We start from the raw sequence: 22,601 nt of genomic DNA, 5'->3' as shown, positions 1-22,601 counted from the left end.
AACAGGTCCTTCCCATGGGCTGTAGTTCTTCGGGAACAGACTGCTCCAGCATGGGTCCCTTCCATATCCTTTGGGAACAGACTGTTCTGTGTGTCCCCTGTGGGATCACAGGTCCTGACAGCAAACCTGTTCCAACGTGGCCTACTCTCTCCATGGATCCACAGATCCTGACAGGAGCCTGCAACAACACAGGATCACAACCTCCTTCAGGTATCCACCTGCTCCACCTGGTCCTTCACAGACTGCAGGTGGATCTCTGCTTCCCTGTGGGCTGCAGGGGCAGCAGGAACTCCATGGGCTGCAGAGGCACAGCTGCCTCACCATGGTTTGCACCATGGGCTGCAGGGGAATCTCTCTCTGGCACCTAGAACACCTCCTCCCCCTTCTTCTTCTTCACTGACTTGGGTGTCTGCAGAGTTATTCCTCTCCTATATTCTCACTCCCCTTTGCCAGCTGCAGTTACCATTGCACAGGTTATTTCCCTCTTCTTAACTGTGTTCGTCCAGAGGTACTTCCACCATTGCAGGTGGGCTCAGCTTTGGCCAGCAACACATACATTTTGGAACCAGGTTAGCATTGGCTCTCCCGGACATGGGGGAAGCTTCTAGAATCTTCTGACAGAAACCACCCCTAAAGCATCCCCTCTACCAAAATCTGGCTATACAAACCCAATGCAGTGACAAAGCACATTCAAAATATTTGCACAAATATACATCCATCCTACATATACGGTCTGCAGAGCAATGCACAATATCAAAAGACATTTTGGACCTATTCTACAGTGGTAAAACTGGGTAGATAATTTTTCCACCAGACTCTGTCTGTCCCTTAGAAACAGCCTGATTTTTAGAAAGAAAAATGGAGCCTCAAGGAACTGCACTTAGTCACCAACAATAGGGGATAAATGTAAAAATTATGAATCCTCATAGAGGAAATATAAGTGGAGGTGGGACTGATTGCTTTTAATTCTGGTCCAGGACAGCGGCCTCCATTATGCAGCATAGCCACTAGTCTGTGAATTGCCTTTACTACGAATTCTGATTTGCTGCTGAGTTTAACGTTCGCTTTGTAGTCACAAATGTTTTGTTCCAGGCTACATCAGATCCGGGTTGGTTTGTTCTTTTTTTTTAAATACACAGAATTACTTAGATAAAGCAGTTTTAAAGAAAAACAAACTTCCCTTGAGGAGTTTCTTCTTCCTAAAAAAATAACGATAGGTCTGGAAACTTTGCTTAATTCAGGAACTACCTAGGAGATAACAGTAGTAAATGCTTAATACTGTTGTCTATCCATTCTCTTTACAGCAGTGTATTGCATTCAGATTATGATGATTCTCAAGTGTAAAAGTAAATCCTTAAACTTGACACTAAAGCTTGTTTTGCAGGTAAAATGAGCTCAGACATGTTTTATTGTTCAGTATGCACATGTTATTTTACTCAACTAACGGATCTCCTCTTCCATCAGATATTTTGAAAAGGAAAGTTGTTTTTCCTGCTGAATGCCTATGACCTGATGTGTCATAAGTATTCCACCCACAATTCTGTTTATCAAATATTCTTCTAAGTACCATTTTTCCTAACACTGTGGATACGCTGAGATGCATTATCAGTAAAGTGGACTTACAAAGTCAGTAAGGAAATAAGACAGAAATAATAATTTCTATACAACATGAAATCTTGAGAAGCCATCCTATAGTCCTTATTACGTCAACTCCCATTCTGAAGGCAAGGGGATAGAAAGGTTTGTGCAAAACAAAAAGCTTGTAGATGTTGAAATTATTGTGGTAAAAACACACTTGAAAATAAAATGGTTAAGACTTTAAAGATGCATGGGGAGAACTGACAGAAGATTCCAGGTCAATCACCTTATCCAGTATATAGAAATGATAGATCTGCACTTACCATTTCTAGCAAGAAGAACTCAGATTTATGGAAACAACAAGAATAAACACTTATACAAAAATCAATTAGGTTTCTCTGTTTAAATAGAACTAATAATTTGAGTATATATGACAAAAAATGAAAACTGAATTCCCTTTGACAAAATAACGTCTCAATTTTCCTTCTAATGTGATATGACTCATCTCAAATCTATTGCAAAGTGGTAAACAAAGTACACCAACACAGTAGCCATCATCTGGCAGGAACATTTTAAAATGAAAACCATTACTGATCTACTTTTCTTATCTTCTATACAGAGAAACCTATTTTCCCAGCAGAAACAGCACTTCAAATTGTCTTCTTTTCGTTTACAATGTTTTCATCACTGCTAACAGCAACCTAAGAAATACCTCATTAAGCCAGTAATTTATTTCTTATGACTTAAATTAAACTAGTTTGGACTAGTTTTAGGGGTTTTTTCAAAACAGACTATTTCAATTGAAACAAATAAAAAGAGGGACATTCAGTTCGATTACTAATAACACTGTATACCAGACTTATCTTGGATAGTAATTTAAATATGTGGACAACAGCCTTTTGATTTTATTCTTCACTCATTGAATTAATTTTATAATTGTAATTGTAAAAAAAAAATAAAATGTTTAGTCCTTCTTTCTTCTATAATTCTTCTCTAATCTTCTAAAACCAAAATAGCTACAAGATAAAATATTGTCCTGAAGATCAAAACAACAGCTATAAATTGGCCCCTCAACTCATCATTATCCATTATTATTTTTATGATAACTATTTATTATTATCATATAGTTAATAAACAAAATCTTAATCTCTTGATAAAGTATCTGAAGTCAGCTTCACTGCTGGTATAAATCATCAGAGATCCACAAAGAGGGTTACACGATGCTATATTTTTTGCAACAGTTCTTGTTTGTAGATCTTAAAATCTTTTGGGTCAGGCCTCTTACTGTGTTAAATGATACTAAATTGAAAAAAGAGAGCAACCAATTTCCAAAATATCCCCTGATTCATTGCTTTAAAGAAATTACTTCGAAGCTTCTCAGGAGTTGACAAGAAAAATCTGAATTGTCATGGCAACATAAGTTGAAGAAATATTTCTTTGCTGTTTGCATAGATCATCTCCATGCTATCAGTCTGTTTACTAAATGTTGCTAAAGAAAGCAATTAAAGGTTAATCTTTCCTAAGAACCAAATAAATTACATATCTGGTGAAAGCCACTGGAGTGAAATACAATTCAGATAGGTCAAAAAATTTTGGGGCACGATTTATCTTCCATGTAAATGACACCAAGTTGCATGGTGCAGTCTACGTGCTGGAGGGAAGGGATGCCATCCAGCCAAGACAGTCTTGAGATGTGGGCCTGTGCAAGCTTCATGAAGTTTAATAAGATCAAGCATGAGGTCCTGCACATGGGTTGGGGCAGTCCCAAAGACAAACACAGGCTGGAAAGAGAATGGATTGAGATAATTCTGAGGAGAAGGCTTTGGGGGATGAGAAGCTCTACATGACTCAGCAATGTGCACTTGCAGCACAGAACGCAAATCGTACGCAGTGTGGGCAGTAGGTCAAGGGATGGGATTCTGCCCCTACTTCCCTCTCATAAGACCCACTGGCAGTACTGTGTCCATCTCTGGGACCCCTGACATAATTAGAACATAGACCTGTTGGAACAAGTCCAGAGGAGGTCACAAAGATGAACACAAGCCTGGAGCACCCCTCCTATGAAGGCAGGCTGAGAGAGCTGGGACTGTTCAGCCTGGAGAAGTCTTCGGGGAGACCTTTAAGGTCTTTTCCAATACAAATCATTATATAATTCTAAACAGCATTTCTGTGGTCAATTTCATACAATTCATATTAATGATAACTAAGAGTTTGAATTTTAATATTATTAAATTTGTTCCAGCATCCTTGTTTCAATGCAAGTTCTCTGTGTTAGATGTGGCTATAATAAAGGCCAGATTCAAAATTCTTTAAAGTTAATGAGATTTTTTTTTTCCTGTGAGTTCCCCAACCTTTGAATTATGTCCTAAGTGGTCAAAATCTGATATAAAGCAACCCAAACTACTTAGCTGACTATTAGACTCTATGTCCAATGTACCTAGTTCTGCACAGCAGAATGCTTTTTTTTTTTTTCCTGCAACTGGCAGATTTTTATGCACCTGGAAAAAGAAAGGAAAATTTCTGTATTTTCATTTATGGCAATTAAATATCATGATAAATTCTCCTCTATATAGGTTTCACAGGAAAGCAAGACAGAAAAGTTTGAGCATAGCTCATGATCAAAATGCTACTACTGCTGCCACTGTTGACTTCGTAAAATCTATTAACACTACTTTCTTCAGTGTTAGAACCACTGCAAACAATGGGTCAAAGTGTGTGCTGAGGATATTTACATGCTAAGATAAAGAAAATCAATTTACTTTATCAAGAGAGATGTCTGCAAATGCAGAGAGTCACTGATTGTGATATTAGCAGCTATTTGATTGAACTGAGGTTCTGAAAGTGAATTATAAAACATTTTCTCCCCCCTCACAAAAATGCTTGGTATGACTCAATCTATGTATTATAAGAAACATCAGCGGGATACCAATAGAGAATCTGGCTGCTGGGGCAAAGCTAAAATAGTGTACTTAGTCACCTGAAAGCAGTCAGCTTCTGCATTGATATCCCACGGACATTAATGAGAACAGTGTGATTTGTCATGACCATTTGTTTCACAACCAGAAGCATGCAAAATTAGTCTAAAAATAAGTTAAACTATTACTTTATTCAAATGGCTTTTTCAAATTTTTCACTCTTCTGCAAGCATCCTCTTTCTTTCCTTTTTTTCTTATCCTCACAATCACCTGTGTTTTTGTTTTTTTTTTTTTGCTAAGGTTCAGGGCAAGGCAGGTTCTGTGAGCTCATGTATATTCCTGCAATACCTAGCCACCTGACTTCCAACATCAGCTGCTTCCCGACAAGATGACTTCCCTGTTCCTTGCCCTCCATCTGTGTTGTACACCAGCAGTGTGATGTGGGTCCCAAGTTACATGGTGTGTGTTATATGCCTCAGGACTTCAGACAGAACTCTGATGCACTCACACAACGCAAGTTCTAAGCTCAAGCATGGCGCCCAAAGCCAAGCCCAAGCTCTTGTTCATGTACTACGGAAAGGGAGCCAAGCTCCCCCATCCGTTTCAGCAGCAGGCACTGCAAGCACAGTGAAGATGCTTTATATCCAAGCTATATCTGGGCCAGTATCTAAAATAGACAATAACCTGATTGTGGTCCCCGGTGTGTTTAGGCCCACCTTTGGACATAAGCTTTAAGTACAGGGCAAGGCTAGTTGTGCTTTTGTTCCCAGTGCACTGTAAGTTTCTGGCATTTCAGCACCGGTGTAAGCAAAATAAAGGTTTGAATATTTGTATTCTTTTGGGTTTTGTATGCCAACACAATATGGTAAGTAACACAGGGCAAAGAAAAGAAACAATTATTTATGCAATATTGTATCGTGGCTATGTCTGATCTCCAAATCATAGGACTGATGAGGGAAAGATATATCCCTAGACCCAGATCTGCTCTGTGACAAATGCCAAAAGTTTGTTGCAAACAAGAGAATTATAACATTTCAATAAAAACACTCAAATATATGCTTATAAATTATTCTCTAGTAAAAAAAGACAAAGAAAACTTTCAGGCAAGAACGAAAAAATACAAAATTAAGAAAAACTTCATGTTTGGCAAAATTGCATGAAAGAATCATTGCCTTGAAATTGAACCTAAGGCATAAAGCAAGTGCTGCAAAATGTAATTTTAAAATTCTGACCATATTTCATGCAACTTTTCAAAACAAACACTGCAAAAAAGTTTTATTCATTATTATTTATTAAGGTCTCTGTCAGTTGTAGTGCTGAAAATGTTTCTTTTGCAAAGCCACTGTACAGCGAAGACACGAATATGGAACATGATTCTGTACTTCAGTATCTGTGGGATACCATAAGAGATACATAAAATATCTGAAGACTAAAATGATACTATGTTTCTTTGTGTATTGTTCTTCATAATTTCTTCATAAGGAAAATGCAGAGATAAAAAAAAGGAATCAAAATAGAGGTCAGAAGCTCAGAGATACCGTTTAAAAACAAATTAATTCCATATATACATAAATATTTTTATATTATCAAGGTTTGTTTATCAGATTCACCTGTTTTCCATTTTCAAAGTCATGCATGGATACAAACATTGCCAGAAGTTCTCAGTCACAAGAGATCAAACTAAACAGGGTCTGACTCCACTATTGCACTGCACTATCTACTGTGCCTGGCTTTTTTGGAATAGCAATCCATTCAAAACAGACCAACTGAACTAATTCTGAAATAAATAAAAATTTCAGTTTCCACTGCAGCAGAATTGAGCCCTCACAACTGTCTGAAATTACCTTTTACTTGACAGGGATGGGACAAGAAATTTATTTGAAGGAACTCAAATCACTCCTTCAGAATATGCAAGAATGCATACTCTAATAATTAAAAGAGTGTAACCAACTGTGATTTTTATGCTGGAAATTAAAGCATTACTATATTTGCTAGAAATTGGGGGTTTGGTTTGGTGGGCTTTTTTGTTGTTTTCTTTTTGTTGTTTTTTTGGTTTTTTTTTTTTGCTTATCTTTTGCTTAAAGCAAATCATTGATGCTATTCTGATTAATCAAGAGGAATTCTGGTTAATCATCAGCAATATAACAGTGATTAAATCTTGATCTCTCCTTTTAACTGAATGTGCCCTCTGGGTAAAAATTGCAAGTAACTGTTGTCATTTTCTTTTTTTTTTTTCATATGAGAAAGAAATGTGGAAAAAATTGTTTCTGAGCAAGTAAGACTTCTAATTAGCTATAAGATGCTATTACTCTTGTAATTATAACTCTTCTAAGAGTTTTCAGTGTATGCCTGCCTCCATTTACCATTCAATTACTAAATGTAGACAACTGGTATATGTTGCCCTGGTGTGTCAATACAACACTAGCAGTAACCCAAGTAATTTGATTAAGTAGTTATGCCATTGAGAAATGCTTATAACAAATACAGTGTAGATTTTCTTAAATGCAATAGAAATGTCATATAGTGGACTGAAGTCTTTCATCCAGCCAGAACAAAGATGTGTCAGGACAAAGTAAGATCTCACAGGTTTCCTCAGGCATTAATGGCATTTTTCCCTATTTCAAAAGTTGGCAGCTGATAAAAATGGTTTAAAGGAAATTGAAGCTGACATAGAAAAGTAAAACTTCTAAGTAAAAGAAAGTGACTCATACACATTAGGAGAATTTCCATATGATTCTTATTCTTTGTTCACTGCAAAAATTGAAAGAAGATCCAATTTAGCTCAGTCTAATCTCACTAATTTTGCAGCCATATGGAACTAGGGGCCAGATTCTTAATCGGAGACCCTGATTTGAATCCAGTTGTATGCTTGAGTTTTATTAGAGATCACGTCTCACACGTGGATTGTATAGTTAAACCAGCAACTCCCCTTTCCACACTGCATCCCCTGCTGGCTACAGGCAGCCGAGTACTACACTGCAGTATCTGTGCTCACACTGAAAGCTGCTTGCTAGCAGAATAATGTCATCATGGTCAAAGACGAACACAATGGTTCAATACAGATTTGAGTGAAATGAAATTACATCTTATCTTTAAATCCACTGGAGGTTTTATATAGTCACACTATCAAGTAGTTACTTCTCCAAGGAAAGGTTACAAGAGGGAGTTTAATGTGATGGTGTACAGATTGAATGCCTCGAAAAAGTTGAAAACAGTGGTCCCTGAGGTTTTTCAGCCTTTCTATAGAGTATGGCACATCTTGAATGCATAGCTCAAATATATTTACAGTTTCACATTGTTCCTAATTTATTTGAACCAAAGTTTTCATGAGTGTAAACACTATTTAGGCTTAAATCCCATAGATGTTCTAAAAACTTGCATATATGAATGCATATATAATATTACTACCACAGAGTGAGTAATAATAAAAAGAAGAGTTAGCATGTTTGTATAGAAAAAGCAGCCTGCAGGGCGACAAAAAAGGACAACAGCCCTCCCAAACAAAAAAATCTATGTCTGATCAAAATCATACATGTCTGTATAAAGGGACATGGGAGTGACAGTCAGTAAAACAGATATATTTGCAGTATAGACAAGGGGCAAAATGGTTGTTATCTCTACAGATCACAGACAGTGCTGAAGTGCCCTCACAGATTCCAACTTATCCTGAAGTCCAATGTGTGTTCGTGCCTCTGTGCGCCTGTATACCACCTACAGCTCTTAACACCAGTACCCTGTTCCACACACACACATCACAGAAACTGATAAACTTTTACTGCCTGATGGGGGGAATTCAAACCTCAGCCATGGGTTCAATGGTCTAAAATGAGTGTTTGGGGAATCTTTGCTGAACTGATATGCTCTCCAACATATTATATTCAAATTGACCACATTTCCTGTTCCTATACAGAGTTAAGGACATCATATGCGTATCTTGATGAAAAAAATGGGATAGATAAAGATCTTACCAAAAAGTAAATGCATCCTTAAATTGAAATATTATGTGGTCAAGGCTGGATATTCTCTGTCCTACCTTTTTTATGGCAAATTCCTTACTGCACTGGGGGATGGGGAATACATCCATTGAATACTTGGTTTTGCAGCTGGGTATTCAACACCTTGCACCGATGATCTTCTAAAAATTTCCTTTTTTCAGCTTATTTTTCTTAAAATTGCTTTAGTCCTCTCTGGAAGAGAATGAAGCCTCTCTAGAGACAGCAGCTTCACAGTTTGAAAAGAATTGCTTTGGAGGAAAAAAAAGTATGTCTTTAAAAGAGACAAACACTTTCAGTCCAACAGGAATAGGCCTTAAACAGTGGCAACTTTGTGTGATGTAGTTATATCAATTATTTTGACAAAGTGATAGCAGCAAACAGAAGGTACATAAAATGTTTTGGGGTTTATTTATTTTTTCAAACAAAATCCTAAACTGTAGATGGGGGAGTCCTTTCACTGTCTGGATTTAATTCAAGAACAGAAATGTTTTCCCTTTGCTATTTCCATTAATCTGAATGATACCTCTGTGCACAAACCTGATTATGTACTTTTTTTTTGAGGCAATTAGGTGGCAATGAAGGTGCTGTAGTTGGTTATCTAAACAGAACCAGGAAATTATCTTGAAACCATGTACTGGAACAATTGTAGGTATTAGTCTTTCTGCTTTGAAAATAGATTGTACACAGACCTTAGCTCACAGCAGAAAGAAATTTCAGTCTTTATTTCTTGAATTTTAGTCTAAATTCAGTCTAAATCCACCATTTTTTTTCTAAGAACTTTTACAGAAATGATACTGATGTATTTTGTCTTTCAAGTAAATCAATAGGTTTTTTATGTTTGCTTTTGTTATAATGTAACAGAATTAGCAAATGGTTCTACAAACAAGCCCATCTTAACATGCAGAGCTGAACACCGTGTTGTCTGTCTTACTGAAGCATAATTGCTTTGATAGGGTAGCTTCTGGGAAAGCGGTACCTTTAAATGACTCCATACTAATTTCCCTTGATGTTCAAAGCATAATGGACAGGGAAGAATCCCCCAAATGTTTTCCAAAGCATTCAGATCTATCAATCAGAAGAAATGAGTCCAAAGAAATGTATAGAACTGAACCTCAAGTCTACCACAGTGAACAATGAATGTTCATTTTCATCCTTCCTTGCTCCTTAAAAAAGTTACAGAAAATTGCACAGCAACAAAGAGTTTCCATTTCATTTCATAATGAAGAACAATGTGGAAAGCAGCCCACCTGTCATTTTACTGAAAGATATGGGAACGCACTGTGGCAACACCTCCAGAAATTCAGCACCTGTTTCTTTTTTTCTCAGAAAACCCCCAAACCAAGTAAAACCGGGGTGAATTCCTATTACAGTTACCAAATTATTTGATGGTAAGGGGCTGGTAAAACAGAGTTCTGATGATCTAATAATTAAAATTTTATGTGCTTCTGAAAGCCTGTGTCTTTATGTTACTAAGGAAGGAGTTCCTTCACTCTCTAAAGTATAAACGTAATTTCAGCCTCAGGATTACACCTGACTAAATATAGATACCTCTGCTCGACTGCCTAGGAAAGTAAACGGGAAGGAATTATGTCAACTGTCCCCGCTGGTTCCTCTTCAACCTGTTGTTTGACTTCAATATTAAGTCAGTTTGTAGCCTTTGAGTAGGTGCGTTGCTGCTCCACATTAAGCAGGTATAATTACATTCTGCAGAGCAGCATCAGAGGCAGTGCCCAAACGTCCCTGGCAAAGCCTTTGTATGTAAGCAAGACACGTCGGATCGCCGCTGAATAACCATGATCCAGCCTCCAGCCTTTCGTATGTGCTGTCAGCCATGAAAAGAAAACACTTAAATGTCAAACGACATAACCGGCTACAGTGTATTTAACAAATGAGTCGGGGGTGTCGGTCCGCCCCGGGCGCGGCGCGGCCGTGTCCGCAGCTACCCCTCGTCCCACGGCCGCAGCTCCCGGGGCAGCGCCGTGCCCGGCACGTGCGCGGGATGGGAGCGGCCGCCCAGCCCCGCGTGGGTGGGCACCGGGGAAAGGAGGCACCTGGGGCGGGGGGGTGCTGGAAGTTGGGCAGGGCGGCCACGCCGAGAAGCCCCCGCCCGACTCGGGCCGCATGTGCTGGCGGGCACAGCCCCGTCTCCAGGAGCCGCAGCTTCACAGCCCAAAAAAGCCGTGCGCCTTCCTCCCCCTCCGCTCCCTTCCCGCGGAGGCAGCCGGGTGACGTTGTCCGGTGGACCGCGGCAGCGGCAGGAGCCGGGCAGAAGAGAGATGGATGCCACCGGGCTGGCGAGGAGCTGCAGCCGATCCTTCGGACCGGGCAAAGCTCCCGCCCAGCTCCCGGGAGCACGGGCTAGCCTCCCACCGCTTTTTCCTGCGGATCACGGCCGGAGGTTGCCGAAGCGGGGGCACCATGCCGTGCCTCCCTGGCGGCCAAGGGGACCCGGCCGTGGGCACCCGCCGGACGGGGAAGCCTTCAGCCTCGCCCGCCAACCCGGGCGCCCTTCTCCCCCCTGCTCCAGCCGCCCCCGCACCGAAAAAAAGCAGCGAGAAAAATAAAATGGTGGTAACGATGTAAAGCGCCTTGGAAGGGTTAAGGGAGCCTCAGACAGCACAAATCGCAAGGGAAACCGTCCTCCCGGAGGCAGGCAAAACAACGGAGAGCGAGGTGGGAGAAAGCAGGCTGTAACAGGGACAGGTGCTCAGCTGCGAGCTGCCTCGCTCCTTCCCTCCCTCCTTCTCTCTCTAACACATAGACTCGCATCTCTCCCAGCATGAAAAAGCGCAGGGCTAATGAGAGGCGAAGTGAATAATGGGGAAGTTGTTGTCTCCAGCGATGAGGCAAGTGATGGGGCTGAGGCCAGCACTGAAGTTGTGTAACCAAATTCTCCACCATCACCCCCTCGTTTCTCCTCCCTCCTTGATTTTTAAGGAGAAACACAGCTGGGGGTGGGAGACTCTCCCCACCGCACGCCGAGCAGAGAGGAGCCCTCTTCCCTCAGGCACGGGCAGGCAGCTGGCGGAGGTGTCCCCGACGGCGCATCCCCGCCTCCGCGCAACTTGCGGGGAGCGGAGCCGGCTGAAGGCAGGCGGGGGCGGCTCTCCGCGGCCACCCACTCCGCGCTCCCCCCCGAGCACGGCAAAAGCCGGGGAGGCGGGAGGAGGGGAGATCCAAACTTGCCAGCTCGGGGACTGTCCCTCACACGGCAGCGAGTGCCGTTCGTGCGTGCGCGGGGACAGAAGTGTTCCCAAACTCCGGCGCTGCCCAGGCGGCTGGATGCGCTCGGTTCCGCTCGCGGCGCCGCAGCGGCTGCTGCCCAACGCCGGGGGGCTGCCTTCTCCCAGGGGAAGTGACCGGCCAGGAGCCGAGCCCTCGGGGAACACCGGCGGGAGGTGGGAGGCAGGGAGAAGGGAGACCGGGCTCGAAGAGCCTGCTGTTTCCCGGCGCAGAAACGAAGCGAGGTAGAGAGCTCAACCGAGCGGCAGTGATTTAGCTGAGGGGGGAATCAGTGCCGTAACCACAGCCTACACGAATCCAGAGCAAGAAACCCGAATCTTACCCTGAGCTGCAGTGAGGAGCCCCGCGCAGAAAACCAGCAGAGACTTGAATTTCTTCCACGCAGTCATGTCTGCAGTTATTCCACACACACACACACTCTCACACAAAACCCCCGGCGGCTCTTCTCGGTTGCGACCGTGTCCTCCGAGCGGCAGCGGGGCTAAGGACAGCGCCAAATAACCACCACAGGGCGAGGAGAGGCGGAGAGGAGCGGTCCGGGTCCCGAGCGCCGCGCAGCGCCCGGCGCCTCCTGCAGGACTGCGCGGGCGGCTCGCTCGGCTCTGCTCTCAGACAGCATCAGTCCCGCGCCGCGCCGGGGCTGCGCCGCTCAGCGCCCGCGGAGCCCCGGCGCCGCCGGCCCGCCGCCCGCCCAGGGGAGGGGAGGGCGCGCACGGAGGGAGGGGAGGCGCGCCCGGGGCCGCGGCAGCGCGCCGTGCACGGCCGCCGGCGGGGAGAGCCGGCCAGCGGCGGCGGCGGCAGCAGGAGAGGGATGCGGGGAGTGCGAGGAAGAGGAGGAGGAGGAGAAGAAGGAGGAGGAGGAGAGGAGAGGGAGGGAGGGATCGCGGCGAGAGCAGCGCAGGCAGCGCAGCGGAGCGGCTGCCAGCCACACGAGAAGCCGCTGCCGCCGGACTCAACCATCCCTTCCCACGGATAGGGGAAGGGGCCGGCGCTGCGCAGCCGGAGCACGCCGGGCCCGCAGCCGCCCCGCTCCGCTGGACGGCCCCGCACGGACCCCCGGGGCGGCCCCGGCCTCACCCCCTGCCGCGTCCCCGGGCGGCTCTTGCCGCCCGCCGAAAGCCCCGGGGAAAGAAGGCTTTCCTCGGCCCGGTGCCCCTGGCGCGGGGAAGGGTAGTGGCTGCAGGGCTACACCTGCACGGAGGACTCCTGCTGCGATTCCCTGGTATCCTGTCCCCCGGCCCTGCCTGCAGTCCGGCACCCCCAGCCACATGTGGGGTGTGGGTGGTGCGGGTGCTGGAGTCCCTTGTCCTAGGTGAAACTCCCCTCTGCTTTTGTCCCCACTCATGAAAGAGGAAGGTTTTCAGGTCCAAAATGTTCCCTGCTCGTTCCTTCCAACTTGCTTATCAGAATAAGCTGTCGTTCCTATGGGGAGGGAGAGAAGCCAGTGTCTCCTTGAGGAACACCGCTTTGTCTTTATGTTGCCATTCCCGAGAACTCCTGTTGCCAAGAGGAATTACTGCCATTAACAATCCTTTCCAAAACTAAAGAAAAACCAATCAAAATGTGGCATGGCAGATGCACACAGAGGCTTCCCCACCACCACCCTGGAGCAGGCAGGGTTGGTTCCCTGAGCCCGAAGGAAAGGAGTTGGTGACCTAGGGCTGGCCTGTCACAGGTCCCTGTGGTCCATGGCCCCGGCAGGTGATGTCCTTTGCCAGCAAGGATTTCTGTGCCAGGCTTACCAGCAAACGGGTGGCAAAAAAGTGACTTTAAATCTAGTAAGAATTGTAAAGATTGTCACCAACACTGCACACTGGGCCTGACTTCATAATTAATGCTCACCTATATCCGTAATTAAAACACAAAGGCTCATAGGAAGGAAAGACAGAAACGCAAGCTCTTTTGGAAAGGTAGTTTCAAGGTTGTAATTATTCACTTATGAGGAGTTTTGTTTCGTGGTGAAATATGCAAAGTTGTTTTCTCAATGTAAGTTGCAAGGAGGTGGTGAATGGGCACTGAACGAGGTAGGCTGACTTTGTAATAAGCTTGTATTTATGTAAAAAGGTTGTGGCTCTCGCTCGGAAAAAAAAAAAAAAATATTAACAAAGCAGGGCTAGGCAGCCTGCCGAGCCAGACGTGGCATTGCTGCCATCTCGTGGCAAGCGCTCCCTCCCTGCTGCGCCAGGGCTGCAGTCCCTGCCCTACCTTTCCCCACAGCTCCCAAACCCACTGCACTCCGAACACTTCCACAGGAGGGATCCGGTCTTAGTATTCATCCATATTTTGAGAACGCCTCGGGGACTCATTTTTTGCATTCGTGAAAGTAAAATAATGCTAATACTTGTTAGTACCAGACATCATGTAGCCAAGCTGCTGTGCAGAATTCCCCAGTCAGAGCTGCTCAGGCTCCTCATGTCTCAGGCCCTTCAACTTATCCTTGTCAGCAGACAAGGGGGAATTCACTAATGATTGTGAGAAAGACAGATATGGACACTAAGCTTAAGCTGAGACTCTTGCTTTCTGGCCTGCAGTAATCTGAGGCTTAGATTTCTGAAATGGAGAATTTTTTGCATTGCATCTGGCCCAGAAGATCACAGTAATTTTAGTTTTGTTTCATTGTATTTTCTATTGGGTTAGAATATTAAAAAAGTTATAAATTAATCCTGTTTATAGCTGTCTGGGTCTAGTTGAAAGCAGTAATGATGGTAACATTTCTTGCTGTGCTGTTTAAGTAAGTACTCTTAATTTGAGAAGTTGCTGTTTAATCCTGCTCGTGGCAGATTCTGCAGAAGCTCCAGTATGATATAATATGTGCTTTCTTAGTCTTGACTCACACAGCTTAGATTTACTGTTTCCTGAGGCTTTCTGTTCTTCTGAGGATTTTCTGGGCTTTATTGAGCTTTTGGGACCTGATTCCTTCTCTATTGAGCTATTCGAGTGTTAATTTCTTCCCTTCATAGCACCTAGGTAAGGCAAAAAAACTAGACGCCACAATCACTATCACTGCAAAAGATGCTTTCTTTCCTTTCTTACATCCTCTGATAGTAAACCATATGCATAAACATTGTTGACCTTTAGTATATTATCACTTGTCATCTGATTTAGTGTCTTACTGAGATAAACAGGGTAGCACAGACTCCCCAGACAAGATTTCAGCCTCTCTACAGACTCCAGTAGCTGTAACAGTGACTTTTACAAACTGTGTGGCATAAAAGTTTTGGCAAAGCCAAAAAAGCCAGAAGATGACTATGGAACAGAAGGAATCTCCAACAACCTGACTTGAGCTCAGTGTGGAACTGCAGTACCTAAATACGGTAATTACAGAACATGGTCTAACCTAATGACTGTAATCTCTCTGTTGTATATTAAGTGCCTAATGTACTGACGTAAAATCCACAAATTTATGAGTTTGAACAGAGGCAATATTTCTCTCTATTCCCTATAGACACTATGGAGGAGTGTATATGTCAAGACTGTTTGTACTAATCAGGGTGATTTAAAGGTAGTTTGACAGGGATTTATTTTCAATTGAGAGTTTGTCCTTTTACTTCACTATGCCATATAAAAAAGAGGTCTGAAAGGTTAGATTTCCTCTTTTCTTTTTATTTTTTTTCAGCTTGTTATGTTAATAATACTGAATCCATGTTTCCCTGTTGTCATTTTATGGGAGGAAGAAGCATTATTCTGTAAGGTGCAGGAATATTTGCTCATATCTAAGCAAAAGTACTGATTCAGAATACAGCCGAAAATAGACTATATACTCATTAAAAAGGGATGTTGTCGAACCCATAACCAGAATTTGTACTTGCCAGTAGACACAGAAGTCTGTAGCTTTTTGCCAGAAGGTTACTGTGAAGTTAAAAATGTGAAAGCTTAAAAATTCAAAAAATTATATTGAGGGGGAAAAAGTCTATAAGAGAAATCTTCCACAGAACACAGATTCCACGTGAGGAAATCAGAAAGTAGAACTGTTTCCTCCATAAGCAACTTCATGATTTTTTTTTGTCACATAAGCTCTTTAGTTGTGATCAAAAACAGAGACCAGAGTTCCAAATACTCTCACTTAACATACTCTCACTCCCAAATACTCTCACTTAACTCTCACTTAAGACTCACTTAATGTTGGTGGTGAGGGAGACTATGAAGAAATGGAAACTGCGTTTGCACTATGGAAAGACCAAGGAAAGAGAGAAGTGTCCTTTGAAGACTGGAAAATCAGCCTTGCCAACACCACTACCAATAATCACACCAACATTTAAAGACTGTGTTGTGGCAGCTATTTTAAAATTAGAAAACCTATTCGTAGGTTGATTCCCTCATTCTCTTTCTCCCTTGTGGACTTTTGCCTGACAGGCTTAGAGACTGTGTCTCATTGGCCAGTTTACCCTAGGGTACTGACCAATCATGTTCTCCCTTTGTTAGTGCATTCCCTGTTGACAGCTCCTTATGTTTATTCATGTACCCCGAACCAATGAATGTTAGAGGATTTGCATGCTCCTCCCAGTTTCCGCCCTCTTTCCAGATCCTTCCCTACCTAGCCCTATGAAACTCACCATTTTGTCTTAATAAAGTTAGATCAACCTTGGCTGTTCAGGTGTTCACATGCTGTGTCGTGTGTCTCTTTCCTGGGCGCGCGGCCAGGGTGAACCTAACTCGTTAACCATTGCCTATTGCTTTCCTAATATCATCTACAAGCTAGGCAAGAACCCTGAGCTGGTCCGTTTCCCTTCCCACATCCGAAACTGCGACAACTTAAGTCTTTTTTCATGAGTTGCTTTCAGACTTTAAAAATCTAATGATTTCTCTAGTCATAATCATCTTCCAGGGTGGAACAATAAAAAATATTTTTTATCTACATATGTTTCTCACATCAATTTGTTATACCATAAAGAATAAAAAGGAGGCCATACCACCCACAGTCTGTCTGCAGTTAGAAATTTTGTTGATTGGGTTCAGACTTGGCTCTGCTTTCTTTTTGTGGTAACGTTCTCTCCAAACTACATCAATCCTGTAAGACTGACAACAAAGAGACTACAGCTGCATCAACTACATCTGCAACATCAGCTACAACTACATTGTTTTATATACGGTACCAGCACAGGCCACTAAATGTAAGTATCAATAGTCTTCTAAACTGGAAAAAGAAGGAGAAAACGGAAAACATGGTTACAGGCTGGCAGGCGGGACGCTTCAAGGGAATATTGGTCAGCAAGAGAGAATATTATGATAGTGTTGTTTAGGAGGGCCACTGGGCCTAAAGTGATTGCTCTGCTACATTGTATTCCCCTCTGGAGTGCCAGGTAAAAAATATCCCCCTTAGTTTAGGGGGAACAGTTGGCAAGACTGGGGGGGGGAAATGCATGTTGCCTTTTTTAAAGTGCATTACTTAGTTCCTCAGGGGAAGGTTCCAGCACACGGTTTCTTTTCTAAGCATCTACATTGATCCCATCTGTCCTTAAGGTGACATATAATTGATGTTAGGAAGATGAGACTTCTGAAAGACGTTTCTGCCTTTGAGGGAAGGTGGGATTTGTAGGAAGTAGCCTTCAGGATGCCTAATAGGAGACAACATCAAGGTCATTCCACTTAGGTACTGTTGCTCAGAGGTTAAAACATTTTAGCTTTTGAGGGTTAAGAGAGGCAAAAGGAACTTTGTTGAAGCCATTGAAAGAAAACAGATTATTTGTTTTCTAGTTAAGTATAAGAAGATCCTGCAAAGTATGAGGTTTGGCTATGCGAGAAGTTTGAAACAGTCTAGTAACGTGGGTAACCGTAACTCACATTATGGTCTAAACAGACAAGTAAGTCAGTATCTCAACAGAGAGTAAAATGTGACAGTGTGGAGAATGAAAAGTAGTAAATCCTATCAGATGGGAGAGATAAGGAAAACCAGAGAAGTGAGGCCAAGAATAGCTCAGAAAACAATGTTTTCTGGCAGAAATCTCATTGGCTATGGGGAAGGGCAAGACTGCATTTCTCACAGCTGGAAAAAATACTGCTATTATTGAGACAGGATAATAGATGTCTGGTTGTGATTAGACTTTGGTCATACCTTTCAGGAGGGCTCCATACCTGCATGTATGGAGAGTCTGATTACTTCATGTGAGCTGTCCTGCCGAGGACTGACCATGGTGCTGAATGATGTACAGCTGTGCAGTGTCTTAATTATGAGCACACACTGACAAATTAACAAAGTGCTTGGTTTAGCATTTAGTGACCTGCTGTAGCTTGAGCTGCAATGGCTCTTCCATACTATTTGTTTAGGGATTTGGAAGAGTCAGTCTTCAACCCAGCTCTCTTGGTGTGGTTTCCTCATACAGAGTCATACATGTCATTTAGTCTTGAAACCCCCTTGCTAGAAACTAAAGACTTTTTTTTTGTGTTAAGAAAAAAGATTTAAGTTATATTCCTGACTGAGGAAGATGGGTTTGAGGTATGGAAAAGAATAGGCTGTCTGTTTGATTCATCATGCGTTGGAGATGATGGCTACATACACATGAGGAGATGTCAGAGAGGCAGGCTGAGACTTCAGTTTGGACATAAGGAGATTAGTCTGGAGTAGACTAATATATCTCTGAGTCATTAGCAAACAGATGGTAGTTGAATTTGTATTTGTTGATGAGATCACACAGAAACAAGGTGTAGAGAGAAGAGAGAAGGAAAACAAGGACAGAAAACACACAGTAATTTGAAGAGTGGATGAGCAGTATGTTCTCAAATATACCACCCTGATAATCAGGTGAAGAGAGAATTGTTGACATGGACATATAGTATTCTAAGAAGAGCTCCATGATAGGTCCAAGTGGCTGAAAATGGTGTCTTCATGAACTTTAGATAGTTTTTAGAGATTGAGGAGTGAATAGTTTCATATGACTCTGAAGAAAGGGAAGACTAAATCAGAGAAAACAAGTTGCTTCAAAGGGATTTCTAAGACTGTCACAGTAACTCTAATATTCTTCTGGTGCTCTCATTCTTCTTTCATAAAGAATGAGCCAATAGCTGGATGTTTAAACTAAAATAAAGGAAAATGTAGGAAAAATCATACTGTTTCTACATGGCAAAGACTAATCTATAAATAAAAGGGGAAATTGTCAGAAGAGAGAAAAAAGGACAAGGAGAGTACAGGTCATGAGAAAAATGGTGAGAAATTACGATACTGATCATGAAGAAATGAGATGGCTTGGTAGAATGGAGGCATTGAAGCAGTTAGAGGAGCCAAAGGAGGCAAACAAAGAAGAAACTTTTGAATCCATGGTGAAAAAGAAAAAAAAAAAAAGTGCTTTAATGGTTAAAGGAGTAAATAAAGAGGAGTAAAGCTAATTTTTTACTTACATTTTAATAGCAAGGTCTGCACATGAAGTTTTTACAGACCTGATAGGAAAATGGGGAGAATGCACAGATAACCAGGTGCACAATCATCTGTGCTTTAAAAATAATCACTATCAACAAATTACACTTAAAGAGTCCTTGACTGAAGTGAGTTAGGAATCTCTAGAGTAGTATTCGCTTTGGCAGGTGCTCTAAAAAATTAGTTTCTATGGCTTATATTAACAGAAATTTTAGGTACTCTTCACCCATTCATAAGAAAAGAGTACTGCAGTAAAGACAGAGAGGATTTCTGTGATGTTTTTATCAGGAAGATATTTCTGCAGTTTCCTAAGTTCTAATGGTGGGCTCACTGGGTGTGCTAAGTGGGAAAGTAGTAACAGTGACAGTCCCAGTTGAACATCTGGGGTACAAATAATCTCGTGAAGCCCACATTTATATTCCCAACTGATGTTGCAGAAATAACTTCTGCTACATCTCAAAATCTTTCTTTAGAGTAGATGAATTTCACCTGTGTACCTCAATCCCTGAATCTGTAGCTATCCACGCTTCAGGGATCTTCTGATGCTGGAGTTCCTTACAGCAGTCTGTGTAGGCCTGCAGAGGGAGACAGCCTGTTCAGGTGCTTGCTCGATTTTGCAGCTAGTTATCTCTCTGTATCGACTGAAAAAGGATTTGGTGGTCTGGTCTAAGCAAACTGCATGACAAAGTCAGGTTTAAAATTACCTAAACATCTCCAACCTGTTTCCTTATGTGCTTTTTCTTTTATGTGTTAATCTGCTTGTAACTCCTATTTCCGTCTCATAATGTGGCTGCACAGAGTTACTGCATTGTGAACTGGTGTGTGTATATGTAAAGTCTAAATTTATGCATCTGGATTTCACAGAATATTCTGATTTGAAAGGAATCCACAAAGATCATCAAGTCCAACTCTTAAGTGAATGTCCCATACAGGGTTCAAACTTATAATTGCTATTATTTGCACCATGCTCTAACCAACTGAGCCAATTTCAGGGTATCTGCATCTTACTGAAGTGCTTTAGTCCCCATGTATATATTTTAACTCATCATTAGGGAGGAAAAAAAAAGTGGTTTATTCCACTTTTCTTCAAAAACCAACAACCTTACAATTACTGCAAAGTACCAGAGTACACATGAAGGCTTACTGTAATTATCCATCAAAGTCTTGCATACTGGGAACCTGAACTAAGTGGCTGCCTTTTTATTGACTTCAGTGATGACAGGATCATGTCCTATACACGTAATAGGACTAGGATTTTGACTGAGCAAGAAGGAGTTATAAAATCAAAATATTGGTTGTGTTAAAGTTTCAGCATTACTCCCAGGAGCTATGTATAAGCGTGGGACAAGAATCACCTACTGGTGGAATTTTGTACCTGCAAAGAAGAATTTGATGTGTTCTTCCTGCAGTAGCCCATTATCAAATCAATAATATTTCCCTCCACAGGAAAAAAATCCAAGGAACCCATCAGCAAAATAGAGTCATTCAGAAATGATCATGTAGTCTCATTTCTCTGCTCACATATTGACCAAGCCAGATGGGGACCATCTAAATCTTTGAAATGCAAACATGGCTAGCATTGACTCATCAGCATAACCTCAATTATCTTCCCAAATATTGGATGGCCTGACACTGGACAGTGACTGGCTTTGATAATATCATCCAGATATGGGTTTTTGAACAAGAGCCTAACTACTGCCTAAATAAAGCTGGCAAAATGCCCTTCTGAAGAGTCATTAATGATCTTCATAATTAATGAGCTTAAGTATCTCTCTACTTGCTCTAACCAGTCATGAATTTTTTCATTTGGAAAGAAAGCAGAACCATGTTCTACCCTTCATGCATGAAACTGAGAGAGGTCTAGCCTTTTTTACTGAATTTTTTTTTGTTTTCTGTAACCTCATTCTCTTCTTGCACAGCATTTTAGCCAGCTGCTCTAGACCAGTGAGTTTCAAGCAGTAATTATCCATCCTCCCCAGTTAGTCCTTTATAGTTCATCTGTTTGCTAAGTTGCCTTTCCTCTCATAACTTCTAAATTAGAGTTCCTCTCTGTCTAAAAAGAAATGCATAAGAAGGGCTATTCTTATTGAGAACATCAGTAACCTAGTCTGTCTGCAGGACTTCTATACACTAAGGTCAGAATTTACCACAGAAATAACCTGCTTCTCAAATTCACCTTTCCCTTTTCTGTATAAAGTCTCTATTTCTCTCTTTGTAGGGAGCTTACCTCCTGGACTGCACATCTGAAAGAATCAGATGAATTCTGATTGAATTCAGATGAACAAGATAACATCATTTTCCACATGGACATATTTCTGATTAAATCAGTTATCCTCCTTTCTCTCCACTATATACAGTTCATGTTTACCTGGCATTGCCTTAAATCTCTGTATTTTCAGCCCTCCATAATACAGTAGAAAATGGACTGAAAGAAACTCAGAACAAGGACTTTCTCTAGCATCTATTCTAAGCATGCAATAATTTCATGTCTTCAGATATTTTTAAGGAAATTACTAAGTGAGAAATTTGGAACTTTGTTAATATTTGTGGTGATTATTGTTAGAAAAAATCAAGAACTAGAAATTCTGAGTGTTGTTATCTGTGGTCCATGCTTTCTCATGGGAACACAAATCTTCTGAAATGGGAAGCATAGGAGTTCTTTGAAGATTTTGGGAAATAGATCAAAATTCATTTGATCTTCAAAAAAACTCTGCCCATTCTCATGGCAATGTTCTGAAGTCAGTGTGAAATACATTAGTGTCTATGAGGGAGCTGCCATATCATAGGTTTATTGAGTTCATGAGATTGAACTGGATCACTTCATTAAAGGCAGTTATAAAAAAAAAGTCATTAAAAGGTAAAAGAATACTGCCAATTTAGAGTCTGTTAGAAATAGGTCTGTCAGTCTGGAAAGACCTTAATGAAGCAATGTGCCATGATGATTTTTTTTTTTCCCCACAGAACCTTGGTACTCAATCATTTATTATTATTTTATTTTCATTTAGAATATTCAGAAGCAGGTGATAATGGTGTTAGTGCATTCCCAGTTCATAGTATGTGCAGGAGGCATTCATGCTGTTCCAGGTCCCTAAGTTCAGAGGTTTTGCTGCCTGTATAGTCAATGGAGACATGTAGAGATAAGACCCGTTTTGCCTAATTTTAGGCACCTAGCCGAGACAGTAAGAAATCAGATAGCATCTGATCGTGATCTGTACATGAAAGTATGTTCTGTATTTGCTGCATAGGTAGCTTGGAGGAATTATATGCCTAACGTTAGGTGGATGGCCTTGGTTCTTTTGCTAAGTGGATGAGTAACTCTCCCCAGTCATCCATCCACAGTGATGGCATGTACTTTGTCATCTCTGCTGGACTGCTGTGCTTTCCACAGCAGAAAAAAGACAGGGATCCTTTGGGGGTGGGGGGCAAGGTATGATCCCTAGCACAGGAGGAGAGCAATTCCTGGTATCTTTTTCATTTTGCATGTTCAGTGAAGGGTCTGTCAGTCATTGTCCTTTATTCCAT

The 22,601-nt window shown here is 42.1% G+C and overlaps 1 protein-coding gene across 3 annotated transcripts in view; it reads right to left on the bottom strand.

Moving 5' to 3' along the window:
• The window catches only part of CSMD1 (CUB and Sushi multiple domains 1), a 1,108,336-nt gene extending 1,096,062 nt beyond the window's left edge, over positions 1-12,274 (bottom strand). For all 3 annotated transcript variants that reach the window (XR_007628921.1, XM_050315426.1, XM_050315427.1), the window contains exon 1: positions 12,054-12,274. Coding sequence is in view for 2 of the 3 variants with exons in the window: in XM_050315426.1 (XP_050171383.1) it covers positions 12,054-12,120 (67 nt within the window). In the remaining variant the exon portion in view is untranslated. The remainder of the gene's footprint in view (positions 1-12,053) is intronic.
• Positions 12,275-22,601: the final 10,327 nt, after the last annotated feature.

Source organism: Myiozetetes cayanensis, unplaced genomic scaffold (genome assembly GCF_022539395.1).
Source record: "Myiozetetes cayanensis isolate MyiCay16 unplaced genomic scaffold, myiCay2020 scf2-11, whole genome shotgun sequence".
Lineage (NCBI taxonomy): Eukaryota > Metazoa > Chordata > Aves > Passeriformes > Tyrannidae > Myiozetetes > Myiozetetes cayanensis.
This window is presented reverse-complemented; position numbering and strand designations above follow the sequence as displayed.